Source organism: Anser cygnoides, chromosome 2 (genome assembly GCF_040182565.1).
Source record: "Anser cygnoides isolate HZ-2024a breed goose chromosome 2, Taihu_goose_T2T_genome, whole genome shotgun sequence".
Lineage (NCBI taxonomy): Eukaryota > Metazoa > Chordata > Aves > Anseriformes > Anatidae > Anser > Anser cygnoides.
The window spans coordinates 94,140,481-94,156,494 of NC_089874.1; the positions used below are offsets into that span (position 1 = coordinate 94,140,481).

The 16,014-nt window shown below is 35.1% G+C and overlaps 1 protein-coding gene across 6 annotated transcripts in view; it reads right to left on the minus strand.

The window, feature by feature from the left end:
• Positions 1-2,036: 2,036 nt before the first annotated feature.
• The window catches only part of PTPN3 (protein tyrosine phosphatase non-receptor type 3), a 177,032-nt gene continuing 163,054 nt past the window's right edge, over positions 2,037-16,014 (minus strand). For all 6 annotated transcript variants that reach the window (XM_048046028.2, XM_048046027.2, XM_013195332.3 and 3 more), the window contains 3 exons: positions 12,566-12,711; positions 11,797-11,932; positions 2,037-8,863 (listed from right to left, as the gene is read on the minus strand). In XM_048046028.2, the coding sequence (XP_047901985.2) occupies positions 8,786-8,863; positions 11,797-11,932; positions 12,566-12,711 (360 nt within the window). In that variant the 3' untranslated portion in view covers positions 2,037-8,785. The remainder of the gene's footprint in view (positions 8,864-11,796; positions 11,933-12,565; positions 12,712-16,014) is intronic.

A 16,014-nucleotide genomic window follows, 5' to 3' on the forward strand; every position in this document is an offset into this window, starting at 1 on the left:
CAGACCAGCTCTATCACTCCTACCACAGGAAATTTAGCTAATTGCCTGCTTTCCTTCAAGTAAAAATCTAAAGGGAACAGGAAGAAGAGGAAGAAGCTCCTTGTAAATTGTCATCCACCTGCTGCTTCAGAAGGTCCAGTCATGCTCTGGTCCTGTAGCATGTAGTGTCCTTCTGTGGTCCTTGTGTGTAGCATCTGGGCTCTGTTCAGTCCTAACTTGCCTTGAGCTGGCGGTTCTGTTTCTCCCTCAGTTCCCGCTTTAATCTTCGAAAGTAGCCCCATGGCTTCACAGTACAATGGAGAGCTCTTGGACAAGTGGGCTGTTCCCAGCTGCATGCCCGAGACAGCCAGAGCCTCCTGCCTATCCTCTGGTACCTCATGAAACGCAGGCAGCACTACAGATGTAGCGGAGATACAGTACTACAGGAAACTCTGTGAGCAAATCCCCGTGAGGACAAAAATGACACTTTATTCAAAATGCAAATGCCCTCAGCAATGAGATTTCTGAGGAACACTTAAGCAATGAGGGTGGATTCTCTTGTAATAGCAATTCTTAAACTAATACATATTGCAGCAGCACAGGTGAAAATAATGCAGATACGACTTTCTGAACACAAAATAACATTGCATCTGGTCTGGATACAGCAACAAGTAGCTTCAAAAACAAAATACACTTCAATTTTTGGCATGTCACCAGAAGGCTGGAGTCACTACATCCGCTTTGGCCAATTATTATATTTAAGTTAGCCCACTTTGAAACCAGAGAGCAGATGATAACTTGGAATCTGTATAAATGAACGTAAATCCAAAGAGCTACACTACGTTTATGTTAATGCTTCTGAACATGCATAATCCAAGCTACTCAGATCAGAGCTGAGGATCCACATACTCAGACAAGTTATTGCTTTGTAGTTTGCAAGGAGCAACAGTTCAATATTTAGTTCTAAATGAGAACAGTCTAAAAGCTCAGGGCAAGCCTTGACAACACAATCCTGGGTTTGGAGTCAAGTATACAAGCAAGTGAAGCATGCATACATCTACTTCTGCCTTAAATATCCTTCAAAAGGCTCTTCCATGTCCTATCCTGCTAACATGTAGTGAAGACACTGCCACCTCTTTCTGTAAGCTGTTTCATGTGGATTTTCAGCAAAACCTCCAACATCGTATAGTTTGCTCTGCACCTGTAAGAGACTCCAACCTTACGTATATTCTATGGCCCAGCTGCCCACATGGCTCGTTTTGGCCTTGTGCTTTCTCTCACCAAGACTTCATTGAATTTGTAGCTTCATCAGGGTGCTCAGCAATCATTCTGAAGGATTAGAATCTGGTCTCAAGTTTAAAAAAGATTAGTAGGCAGAGCCATCTCCTGCCAATAGCAAAAAGTGCTTACTAACAGCTATTCCAGTTCTTAACCAAATTCCAAACATTTAAAGGTCAATGCTCGATCCATCTGGTAGTGTTGGGTTCAGTCTTCAGTGTATTTTCTGGTTTGAAACCTATAAACTTATATTTTACATACACACACACACACAAAGGAAAATAATTCAAGAACGGCTTTACTAGTCTCTGCTTTGGTGTGAAAACATGACAAGAAGCCCAGAGTAACAGCAGGTATTGGACATATGGCTACTCAGATGACTCTGGGAGTACTGTGACGGATGGGAAATCCCATCTACACATTTCATAGGCAGCGGCAAAAAAAAAGTTAAATAAAATCTACTTTCAAACACTTGTGTATGTGGCCATATGTGTCACGACTACAAAGGCTTATTGGTTTAATTAATCAAGATAATTCTCATTAAAATTTTTTTTTGAAAGGGGAATAGTCCTACAAATTTTAGGCTTACTCGTTGCTTTACTTCTCCAGCAAGCTCTTTATAAAAAAATTACTCTTTATGGAGCAGACACTTCCCATACCAGCTTGCTTGCTTAGATAAAATTCAAGCTACAGCCATGTGTGATTTTTAAAAGGCATTCAAAAATTAACTTTTTCATACAACTCAATAATTTCATCAATAAAGCCACAGTAAAGCCATATAAACAAAAATGCTTTATTTCACCATTAGCCTTTAACCAATAAGCATAAAATGGTGGCTGGAATAGTTTTGTTCAGAACAGTTCCAAACCCCAAGAAAACTATACTGGAAACATTAACCAATACTTTATTCCTATAAAAATAATAATAAAAAAGATACATTCATTTCAGGAGGTGTCTACATCTTTATCAATAAATTAGGCTTTGCAATATCAACATGAATTTACATTTCAAATGATTTTAAAGAAAAGCACAGCTTGGGATACAAAATAAACTCTTTCCTTACCTTCCAAATACATCAGATACATTCTTTTATTACTTTAACGCACTGGCACCTAAGATCTCAGAAGAAGAAACTAAAGAGTGGTACAGAAACATCCACTGACAAAAAAAAAAAACAAAAAAAACCAGCTGTATCACTAAATGAATATTACCTTTCGAGGCTTTTCTACATCTCAGACAGAAAACATTAACTGAACACATAAGGAAATACAAACTTAGTGACTAGAATAGTGGAATCTTGTACAAAGCTTGCTTGTACTTCAGCTTTCCCAGATTTTATGTAATTTACTAAAACACTATTAAGCGCATTCCCCTCTCTGTTGCAACAAAGGTCAGTTTTAAACAATACATCATTTGTTGTTATGAATGCCCAACAACTTCAAGCCTTGATAGGACTGTCCCTTTTATTTATCTTACATCTCCTCTGTTAAGGTTACACAATGAAGTGTGAAAACCTGAATAAATTACATTCAGTACTCGCCGCACAGCTCTCTGGAATATGAGCATTGATACTTGACATTTATTTTGCAAAATCTGGATTTGAAATATATTTATATTTGAGCACATATACCAATTCCCCACCCAATTTCTACATACAGTCACTTAATTTCTATAAAAGATAAGAAAGCATCAGATACCAGGTTTTCATTCATATATGCTAAGCTCTGAAATAGTGGGGCACTGATGAAGAATAACTCAACAGCTACCATCAATCAGCTTGCCTTTTTTTTTTGTATAAGCGTGTGTACATTTTAATAAATAGTCCTACCTCACTTTTTTACTGATATTTTTTCTTCTTGAAAAAAACAAACAAACAAACATAAAAACAAAGAAAAAAAACACGTCTATTTTAGTTTAACACAAGATGACTTCCTGATGTCTGGAGAGCAAGCTCCAAAGGCTTCCTATCAAGAAACAGCTGATAGAAATATGATGACAGACTGGCTTCAGTTGGTAATTGATGTTGATAATGGCTTTAATTGATCTAGCAGAACATATTTCCCCTTTACATGCGTGGCAAACTCACTAGTTACCCAGCCCCATACAAGTTCCATACATATATCACAGAAAAAGACACTAATTGAAAGCAATGAACATCTTTTTTATAAGGGAAAGATTTCAATTTTGGTTAATGTTATTTAAAAACAGCAGTAAGTGAGGAAAATATTCACCTCATAATTCTTTTCTGGGTCAGTTTTACAAAAATGAAATCCCTACAGTAGAGCTTTTTACTAAAGAAATCGTTCCAACAGAAATGATGCAATTAGTACACAGAAAATGATTCCATAAAGGAATTCCATAAAGGAATTAAAGCATTTCCCATCCTTACTGTAGCTGTTTAAAACATCTTCTTTCCTTTTTTAAAAAATAAAAATACAAATCTTATCTGCCCTGAACAAGACATTCCCTACAGTTTTACAGTTGTGAGAAACTTGAAAGTGTCTGATAAGGGAAAACAATGACAACTCAAGAAATTATATCATGAAAGCCAAGAAAGTAACTGAGGAACTAACAGTAAACTGAAGTGTTTCATTAAAGGCAATGCTTTAATATTTTAAACACAAATTTCATTGAAGATTCAAAAACTGCAGCTAAGCTCAAAAGAGCATGCCGCCTAAGACTCTTATCCAAGTAGTCTGCAACAAAATCTGAGAGGTCTAAAAAGGTACATTCTGCTTCCCATTCCTGGAGTTGCCTCCCAAGGTGAACTTGAAACTATTAAAAACAAAAAAAAGAATAGCTACCCGTGTCTTAACTATAGCCCAAACTAAACAGTGTCAGCAGTCTACAGAATTTGTTTTTTCCATTACATTCATGGTCCTCAACCATTGCTCTTTACCAATGGTCAGATCAGAGCACTACAGTGACAGGGTTAGTCTGAGCTGAAGAATGGTGAAGTCCATCGAAAATCACATGCTAGTCATTCCCTTGCATTACAAGATTTTTTTTCTCCCTCTTAAGGCAAGTTATAGTGATTGAAGATACTGTTGTTTGAAGATTGTACAGCTACTGAACAAATGAAACATTAAATATTTTTAAAGTACACTAAAACTAACCCATATTTCATTAAATTGCTATATTTAAGCTGTTAATATAATGCTATTGTTAAAATAGACAGTAATCTGAGATGGCTTAACACTATCAGTGTCAGAACTTAAATGCATGAGAATTCATTTAATCAAAACATTATGCTTTATATAATGAATTAATCATTCACTTGGCTTTCAGCTGCCTTTGAACAATGTGCTTCATGACACAACTTTACCTTCTGTATAGTTTCTATTCATAAATGCTTTTAACCAAGTAGACTAATTGCAGGTTACCAACTGAAGCACAAACACTTCCCAGCGTGCACTCTGGAAAAGCTTTGTATGAATGAATAAAATAAATTTGCACCTAAATGTTACATTTAAGGATATGACAATAAAGCTGTTTTCAGTGAAGTAACAATGCTTAAATTTTAATTGATTGAAAATGAACCACACCATGTCTATTTTCAACCAGTGGACCATTTATGCATTCCGTCTGACTCCTAAGAACACTATCTACAAGGAGGATCTTGTCTTGTAAAACAGTATTATGCTTGTAATAAAGCAAATGCACAATTCATTACATATTTCAAAGCTACAGTTCTTTAGATTTATTTATTTATTTATTTTAAACCAAGTTTATTTTAAACCAAGGATTGTATAGTAGAAAAGGAGGGAAGAAAAGAAAACCATCTGTTAAAGAAAGAAAAAGAGTGTGCTTTAAAAGGTACTGCAGAACTCTTAGGTATATTTTGATTGAATGTAGCTTAGTACCAACATCTAAAGACAAGATTACAGAGAGCAAAATCCTGGATTAAAAAACTTTTTTTTTTTGGTGTAAAATACCACTATTCAAGGTTTGGTTGTATTTTAATGATTTGTATTTTATACATCCTATTACACAAAGGGCATTGATGGCTTATGGCTCTATTTTTTCTAATTTTCAATAGTAAGACCTCTCCCTCCCACCTCTATCTCAGAAGTGCTCCCTTTTAATATTCTTGAAGACACACTGAATAGGCATTTTAGTTATTTCTGTATCAAATATTAAGCCACTTAATCAAAATATGTTTAATTCTGAGGAATTCATGTTAGTGTATTTCACAGTGGTGAAAATCCCAAAGGTTTTCCTCATCCTTCACCATGCTAGAAATTTTGAATGCTTATTGTTGTGCTCACACAGGCACAGGCAAAAAAAAAAAATCAAGGTTAAAAAGTTTAGGAAGATTATATAGAATCTTGACTTCACAGCATTTTCTGCTATTTGTCAATTGTCTGGCACAGTTAAACGTTTTGTGTGTTAGCAGTTAAAACTCTTACAAGAAAAATCAAGCAACTCTGTGCCTTTTTAATTTTCTAGTTCTTTCAGAAACAAAAGCCAGCAGTTAAGATGATGGTTTCATAATTATCCTTAGGTTGCAAGATCAAATCTAAGGCATACATCGTTCAGTGCAAAGTCATCACACAGTACAGAGAGAAGACAAAAACCCCTTCATTCTCTCATAGGACCCTACAGGTACACGTGCAAAACCCAGCAAGACTGAAATAAAGATGGACACACTGCACAAGATAATTGTGTACTTAATATTTGCTCTGTGGTTTTACAAAAAAAATATATCAAATACAGAGATTACCATTTTTATAGCTTTAAGCGGAGTATCAGTGGCTAGAAATTTCAAGTTATTAAAATCCAAGTAAGAGTTCAAGAATGCTGTTACTGAAACCATCTAACTTTACCAGAACAAGAGCAGCAGTTGTCATAATACGACCACCATCAAATAAAAACACACACACTAACACAAGTCAACCCATACCATGTATCTTAAGGCTGGAGTTACATACTGAAGAAATTTACCAAGTTTTGGTAAATATATATTCAACATGAAGTAACATAAATAGTGATAGGAATATGTCATTAACCTTGAACACAAGTGGTAAGTAATCAATTACTTCTATGAAAGAAACAAATGTCACAGAGATGCTCTAAATATTTTCTTACTATTTATTCTCTTGCCTTTTTTTTTTTCCTGTGCCTCTTTCACTTCTTGACAAACTATTAATTACAAGTCATGCCACCTGCAAGCAACAACTCTGAGATCTGGTCACAGCACAACTTGAGAGCAAGATGTTTTAACAGAAAGGCACATACATTACAACAAAAGAGAGCTTTTGTTAAAAAACTAGCCAGCAAGCACAGGTTCTTCAGTGCCCACTACCCACGTTTTCTCACTCCTCAGTGTTCTCCAAACAACTGCAGACAACTTGTACAACAACTTTCCACATGCATTTTTCAAAAAAAAGCTTCCCAAGCAAAATGTGCAGTTCCAGAAGTATTCCACATTTGATGCCACAGATGGATTGAGTGACCTGATGCAGTTTAGCAAGTGAAGAGTGAACCAGAGTTAGTCTCCTGCCTTCTAATCTGTGCCCAGTCAAGTAGGAGTTTAAAAACCCAGTGCACTATAAAAACTTTAGCAAAGGTAAAATCTGGAATGCAATATATAAGAACGAATACAAATTTATTCACACTTCAACCTCCAAAGTCAAGAAGATTTCTGTGTTGCCAATGACCCTGTGTGTTCCAACCAACAAGCTCTCTTTTGATCAATAAATAGTAACCAGGTATCTTCTTTTCTCTACTTATAACTAATAGTGTAACCTGGAAGAAAGGACTAGGCCTACAGGAGACCAGGGTTAGCAATTTAGCACATACTACATTCACTTTTCAGTCATCCTGGGGAAAAAAAACAAAAAACAAAACAAAACAAAAAAACCCAACAAACACAACCTTCTGGTAACATGAAAGATGCGTATTGTACAGCCATGGCAGTTTCTAGAATGAAACGCCAGATATATGACAATATCCATAATACAAACCATAGTTCTAAAATATATCTGAAAGTTTGTGTATGTGTAATATATATATATATCTAAAAAGAAAATTGTCTAATTTTCCCTTCTATATACATATAAACATCTGGCTAATATGCCTCAAATGTTTTACCTTTTTTAGGACTAATCTTTTAAATAACATAGTTTTAAACAGTCCCTTAGATTATTATTTTTTTTTTTAACACCATTCAAAAATGAAGAACTATCTCAGGGTAATCAAAAAGCACACACAAAATAAATTAACATCATACAAATGTGGTTATATTGTTCAGAAAGTCCAATTTTCCCATTTGAAATGAAATGGAGACCAGTGTACCTTAGGGTAAATTATTTAGCAATGTACAAACTCATTCTCTCTTTCTATGTCAATCTTCATGTGAATTTACCTGCATTTCCATAAAGCAAGAAACACAGTAAATCCACAGAACTCTTGCAACAGAGAATTGTGTTTCACTGGATAAGAGTACAGTTTTTGCTGAAGGGCAGCAAGTCAATGTTTTATCACCACCTGAACACTAGCAACACCCATGCCCTTGTAGGCTTCACACCTTGAATTAGCAGCAACATATTTGATGGGTTCAGTAGTAATTTTTCTTCCAGTATTGGATTAGACTACTTTGCATATACAGCAAGTCAAAAGTCTAGTACTTGTGTGCAACATTAATCCACATTTACATCTGAGAACTCATAATACACATGGAAACAAAGGTGAAAGAGAATAAAACCTCATTTTAGGTTAATATGTTTTCAGTCCACATACGGAAACAGCAATGAAAAACAAGTGTCAAGGAGGACAGCAGAAACAGAAAGAAAAGAAATACAATAGCTAACACTAAGAAGTAGGTCACTGTTGAAAGGATAAACTGCAAGTAAAACTGATCAAGAAAAGATGCAGACTGTACCACCTGTATAAATGCAACATCATTTTGCACATTACAAGCAGTGATACAGCATATTATAACAGCTGGCATACTAATAGATTTATGGAAACTGAATACCTAATTTATCCAGCTCTTAACGTACAGTAGTTATGCATTAGCCTTTGAAGATTTTCATCAGCCTTTTGAAGTTAAGGTTACATTCTCATGAATATTTAGTGTCCCAATAAGAACGCTACAAATTCACCTTCAGTGAACTTCCATACAATACAAAGATACTAAATAACCTTCTTAAACTGAATAATTTCAATACTAGTAGTTTTCCTTTTGTATTTTCAGAAGAAACCCAAGGACTTTTGTAACTTCCAAAGAAAGGGGTGTTTTAAGGCAGTGAAAGATAAGATATGTATTAAGGTTTCCATGATTGTTTATGGTGCTTATGTAAATAAAGCATATTACACACAATTGCTCTCATTTATCTACACGATTTCTTTATACTGTACACGATATAGCAATTTTCTTGAGAAATTTAAAGTGCCACTGTTCAAATGTGCTCATCTGTCTTCCCATGGGCTTCTAGTCCATTCTAGTTGCTTTGAGAAACAAGCCTCTGCTTTACTTAAAAAGCAGTCTTTTTAGGGGAAAATAGTTTCATCCTTCACTGCTGTGCTAACTGGAATCCAGTGGTCGAATCAAACCTTCTTTGTAAACACGAAGAATAGCTTCACAAACAAATTTGTACTGACTCTGTAAAAGAAAAAAACATTTTTGGTGGATTAGTTAAAACTCCTGATTTACGGTTATTATTTAATACTTCTAACAGTCTCACTGCTTCCTTTTCTCCTGGACAATGGCAGGAGAGGAGGTAAAAAGACAGAAGGAGAAAATCCAGCTCCTCTGGTTGCATTCACAGGACACAAAGGGAACATTTACTTGTTTCAATGAGAAGCATTACAAGTCTCACACTAAGGAAAACCAAATACCCAAATTTAAAAGAACAGCCTTAAATCCCAGATAATATAATTTATTTGTAAAAGCTATGTAAATTTTCATGTTTGTTCTGAATTTAGTCCAACTAGATATTTAAACCTTTTATAAATCTCACCTAAATATTTCTGTATTGTTATCTGGTAATTACAAGTATTCTAATCTTGCCAATCTTGCTGTTAGATATTACTGGACACATTTCAGTTACATAACCAAAAATGCATTTAGACTATCATGTAGGATATATTGATAGAGTCCATAATACCTTACTAAAACTTGGGTTTTTTTTTTTTTTGGCTACACTATTGCAGAAGACATAGTTGCTCGATTTTAAATTTGTAATCGAGCCACACATCATCTCCTGTCATAGCAGAAAGTGATCAAAACCTTTGGAATGAGTATTTTTTGAAGAGTAGCAGCTACATTAATTTTTTTGTCCCTCAACATTTTGAGCTCATTTAGTTTTTATAAGGTATTCACAAATTAGACGTTTGCTTTCTGAATTATACTATTACAAAGCCTGATTTTCCATGATGTCTCAATGTACTTATTTGTTAAAAGCAATTTGCCTGTGAGCTTCTTTCTGAAAAGTGATACAAGTTGACATTACAATAAGACTGATAACGCAACTAAAAATCCATATAGGCAGAATAAATATTTACGATTAACACAATACTGAGAACACAAGATAATGGAAATTTAAATGAATTCACAAGGATGAAAGGATACCTCTCCTCCGAAAGAACTTGCGACTACTCTTGCAAACCCCTGAATGAGCACCTCTCTCAAAATCTCAATGTCATATTAGGAGAAGCACAACTTCATGTTTTCTGAATCCCCTTTTACATATTTGAAACATTCTCCCAGCTGCCCTTTTACAGAGGATCTGGAAACATTCCCCCAGTATCTCCCACAGGACAGGACTAGAGCACGATGCTCACACTGTGAAGGACCTCATGTTGCATTTCAATACCAGTAGTTATGAACTTAATTCTTGTCCATACATGTCCAATACATTTTCTCTTAAGCACAGAAAAGCTTAAGGAAAACTTGGAGATAGAAATTCATTTTCTGCATCTCAATTTTCTTGCCTTTTCTTTCAACCCTTCACTCAATTACTCCCACCTCCAATATCACTTTGTTCTTTTGTCTTTATTTCTTAATTACCTTGACTTTTCTCTTATTTTCATTTGCATATTTTTACTGCCTGAACAAGTCAACTGTGATATTTAGCGCTGTTCAATACTTCTGTTAACTCCTTTGTATGATCAAGTTGTTGAACAAATATGAATGAACACTTCAGCATTGCTTCCTCTGACTCAGGCTCTGACTACTTGTTTTCTTTGCTGTTATCTGTTGCCTGTATTCCTACCATTCAGTTGGTAACTAGTTCTTACTACGTCCTAAAAGCACTACTTTCTACCTCGTTTAATATATCTAATTTCTCTTTAATGGAATATAGTGCTTCCCCCCCCCCCCCCTCCCCCCGCCCCCAAATGGAAGGCCACACAGCTATACAATTTTTATTGTAGCATTATTACACTGATTGAAGCTTTTGTCTTCCTGTTCCTGATAACCAAATTACAGATCTTTGAGAAACTACAGCTTTTGCATGATTAACAGCAGACACTAAACTGATCTGTTAATAGCTCTGCTAAGTCCATTCTTACTGAGTATGCCCTGATCTTAACTCACAACATGCATCTGGCTATGTATATCATCTTTGTAGAGCTGGAGTACATATACAGTCTCTAATGAGCTCCTGAACATGCTTCAGGCCAGACTGCTATAACTGAGCAACCCCCCTGGATCAGGTCCCTTCCAACCTTAAACATTCTGTGATTTTGGGATTTCCCTGTTCAAGTGGAAACCAAAGCTCTTTTTTTTTTTCTTAAAAAAAAAAAAGATTTAACTGCTGACTTTGTTGGTCTAGACCACTTTACTTTGATTTGCTGTAGGGCATTTAGCTCTTTTAGATAACGCATACTTAATATTCAGTTATTCAACTTCTATACAAGGAAGTGGAGCCTCCCATCCCTCATCTCTAACATCAGGAAGTTCATTTTCATAGCTAGCAGAATTGTCCTCATGATCTCAAATTGTTATCAAACCATCTCCATCTTAAAAAGAAAATCACCTCCTATTTTCATATTTCAGTTATTGATATTACCCTAGCTTTTCCTGAATTTCATTCTTGCCCTTTGTTTCTCCTAAACTGGAGTAGCAGCACAATTGAAAAAGATGCATATGTTGTTCCTATCAAATTTCTACTCCCTCTACAAATTGTAGCACAAACCCTTTAATTTTACCTTCAGTTTAACAATGACCTATGAGGCTTTGTACAAAGAATGAAAACCAAGAAATTATTTTAGCTTTTTGCATAGAATTTAGATGAAGGAATATAAACACATGATTTGGTAGGTGACTTTCTGTATTCTAACTACTTGCAAGGTATAAAAATTAATCACCTTTTAACTGCAAGGTAAGAAATATTTATAAACAGTTAAATACACACCTAACAAGTAAAGCAGCCTTTTTCATTGTGTTAAGGTATGTTAAATGTAGGAAGCATGAAATATAACGGCAACTGAAGACTCATAGGACTAGGTCATTTAACACCTTGCATCTCTTTTAAAACCGAACAAGTGCAATATACAGAAAATGAGGCTTCCTTCTCCATCTCCATCACTTACTGATGTTTGCACCATCATAGCTCGCTGGTCTCGCATTTTTCGTACAATATCCAGTGGATAAACAGGTTGGTTTCTTTCAATTAAGCACATGGCTGTTTCCATAGTGACCAGTACACCAGTGCGACCGATTCCAGCACTGTGAAATATAATAGAAAAATAGTCAATAAAATCAGGATTTTGCAATACATCAGATTCTTATCACAATATTATGATGCTAAATAGCCTTACAAAATTACAGAAAGACCTTTCTATGATTAGAGCAGTGCACAAAGCCTATCTCTAAAGCAACTTCAGTAATATTTCTTGCCAATGATTACTAAGAAAATAGTTTTTGCATAAAAAAATTTAAAACCTGAACACTTACAGTAAATGATTTTTAACAGTTATAACTGCTAATAATCTACATGTACTGATTTTATATTTTTGACTAAAAAGGTAAGAGCTAAATGACTGCTTTTTGACAGGTTCTTTATCCACAGAAAAACTTTCCAGTACCATTCACGATGAGTTTACAGGCTTGGTGGAGGATAAAAATGGAGAACAACTTACATTACAGATTATCAGCTCTGCGATACTTATGTAACTAAGCAGTTTCACCAAAAAATTGTAGGAGAAAGGAAGAGAAAAAAGAACACCTTCTTTTGGTATTGCATAGTCTTAGCATTTTCATCTAATTCAAGCTATCTGCTGCCTTTCAGACACTTTTCAAAGTAAATGCTTGTTCAAAGGCTGAACCAAATCTGTAATCAGAATTTTAAAACACAAGTACCTGCAGTGAACAAGGACCGGCTCATTCTCCACTCTCTTTGGTCTCATACAGGTCACAAACTCCAAGAAGTCCATGGAGTCATCAGGAACACCATGATCAGGCCAAGCAACGTACTGGAGATGGGTGACGTTGTGCTGCTGTTCTGTCTAAAATATAGTAAGGTTTTCGAAAAGTGTTCAATGTTACAACTCCTGTATTGACAGACACAAGTTATACTTTTCACAGTGAGCATATTCTGCAGATGTTGTGAGAAATAGGACATGGAAAATGTTTGTTGTTTTATAGTTCAGAGTAAAGCATAAACATGTAATTCTTAACATGCAAAAGACTAACTGTTGGTAAATCAATGAGGTACCAAATTTAATTTCTGTGATCTAAACAGATTTTCAATTTCTTAATTTATTGACTCTTGACCAATTATACCTTGACATCAACAATTCACCTGAGGTAAAATGCTACAAGACTTACTTATAACAGTATCATGCAAGAGTTTAGAACAGAATGAAAAATAGAAAAAAAACTGCTGAAAACAGAAGAAGCATTCAGAACAACAGCAGGGCATTGGGGCTGCCCAATCACAGCTCAAAAGCATGGTTTTGTTTTTACATTTCACAAAAAAGGGGCCATATGTCCTGTAGTACATATAGTATTTAGGAACGCTATGCTGGCATACTGGTTCTGCGCTGTAAGACTCATATCACTCGTTCATTACCTGCAGTCTATTAGGTTCTCTCACAAGAAATAACAACGTCATTTTTATCTCATTCTGCAATCCAATTCAATCTCTCAAAGTGCAGCTGTGTATCTATTCTAAATATACGTGTGCTTACAAATTCAGTCACACTACAAAGTTTTCTGCAACATTTGCTCACTGTGGTTCGTTAGAAAACGCAAATACATATATAGTTCATTGTATATAGATAGATATGTGTTTTTATTGTAAACATATGATTTCTGTTCCATCACAGAAAAATATTTTTCTTTACAAACAGAATTTAACTACTTGAAAGATTCTGCTATATGAAGAGCTTTTTTTTTTTTTCATTCAGTTATACCTAAAAAACAGTTTTACCGAAGTTCTTTCAATTTAACTCTTTGTTAACTTTGACTAGAAAACCACTCAGTCACCTTTGCATTCAGATTGGGCTCCACTGCTATGCTACAAATATAACTAATGATTAGGGTGGAGAGAAAAACAAAATGTAAAGAAAAAGCTCTGCTGCATCATACAATGAGGATCTCTCTCTTCACAAACTGAAACAAGCCTTCACATTGTCCCTTTATTTCTTCCACTTGTTTAGCAATGGTTAAACTGTTAGCTGTGTTTTACCAATCTCAATAGTCAAATTTAGCATTTGACACCCTACTGAAATAAAACCCTCCTTTATCACTGCGTTAGTCTATAAAAGCTGACCTCTCACTAATGGTCCATGCAGGAATGCTTTCATAATGCTAGTGACTTCAAGAGGTTTTTTGTTGCTGTTATTGTTTTGTCCTTAAGCTAACATTTACTGAAATATATGACCTGTTTCAAATGACTTTGATTTCTGCTTTCCTCTTCCATTAGGGGAAGTGGTTCCACTCCCAGGGAGCAGGTCAGTAAGACACAGAAGTAAAGCGACAGAATACCTACCGCTTATGTACCAAGCAAAGTGCTAGGAAATGGGTTTATTCCAGGCAAGGTAATTACAGAAATTTACCAAAAAGGCATTTTACAAGCTCAGAAAAGAGGAAAGAGTTAACTATTAATTTTTACTTGTTAGTAATCCAGGCCTGAATATATTGAGTTGACTTTTTTTTTTTTTTTAACGGTAGTTTATAGACAACAAGTACAACAAGCACGTTGCATAAGACCTCTTCAGAGTAAGAATACACTGTAAGAGCATGCTGTTAGTCCTCAAAACAGCTTCTTCTGGTGTGATCATCTTCCATTTTCTGCTACATGCCCTATTCATTCCTAGAAACCAACGTACTTGTCCATTAGTTACTCCAGGTATTCCTCAAGTTTCAACATAGTTTTTTAGTTATTGGCATTTTTATATAATCAGCTTGTTATTCTTCTGGTTGTGCTGTTCCGAGATGATACACATTGTTAAAACTTAATTGCTATATCATTTGCTTTTCAAAATGCCAAAGTATTTTAAGTGCTTCAATTTTTATTAGTAAGCTAAAGCTGTTGTAAACGCTATGCATAGTCATGTTAGAACTAGTTGTTTTTGAACTCTAATAATGTCTCATTCAGAGAATACAAAACTATTACTGTGAAGTCTAGAATTCTAGTTATGTTTAGTTTTTTTTTAATCTTTATCTAGTGCTCAGAAGCTAAACAAAAAAGTGGTAGAATTATAGTCACTGGTTCCATAGTTAGCCCCACTGTGCATGCCCTACTACCAGTATTTCTGAACATGTTATTCCTACCAGACCGTGTTTCTCTGTACAAAATTGGTAATGAAAAATTAAGAGGTACCTTCTTGTTACGCTCAAGTTGCTTATCAAACCATTACTGTCTGCAAGTCAGTTTAAATCCTTACCACAGATTTATTTTTTTCCACTAAGATTTTCAGTGACAATCGCTATAGTAGCATCCTAATTACTGCTAAATGAAAAATTTCTCTTTATAAAATCTGGCTTTGTTAGTCCTTTTTTACAAGTCTAAACATATATATATTAGCTGCATCAGGGCTTGACGCCCCCTTCCACCCCCCCCCCCCCCCGCCCATTTACTTAGCAAGCAGCTTCACAGGTCTAAGACATCATATCTGTGTCCCATGGTATTTGTTATTTTCCTTCTGCTCATGATTATTATCGCTGCAGCAAAAATGCTGGCTGAAAAAGAGACGTACTTGCATTTGCTATTTCTGTGCAAATTCAAGACATCTAATTGCATACACAGCTTCACAGTGGTTAAGCTAACATCCTGGATTTCGCTCAAAAACAGTCAGGGTAAAGAGCCATGATTTTTTCTAATAAGTCTACCACTGGGATTGCAACTCCTGACAAAGTATAGGGTTGGCAGAGGTAATCTCTCAAATAGCTGCTGTACCTCTTAAGAGACAATCTGTCAAAACTTTTAGCAACAAAAATATCCATCCTTCATCTTTTGGTAGTCTGTTCCTTGCTTCTTATAATTACACCATAAAGCCGGCTTCCTCATTTCATTCTGCTATAATGACTCTCCCTGATAAATAAAAAAATCAGGTGTTCTTCAGGAAAAGAGCACACACAGCTAAGAATTATAATACTCATATTGAAGGAAGGAAATTTAGGTTCAAGCAGTCAACATTAATTTTGACTTTTCTTAAAGTCCAAGCAATTGAGTTTGCATTTTCTTTTTTCCCTTTAGGTTATAATTTAATCTTCAGTTAAAAAAAAAAAAAAACACAGATATTTTTCTACATTAACCTTAAAATGGTCCTATTATCTAAGGACCTATTTTCTAAGCAAGAAAA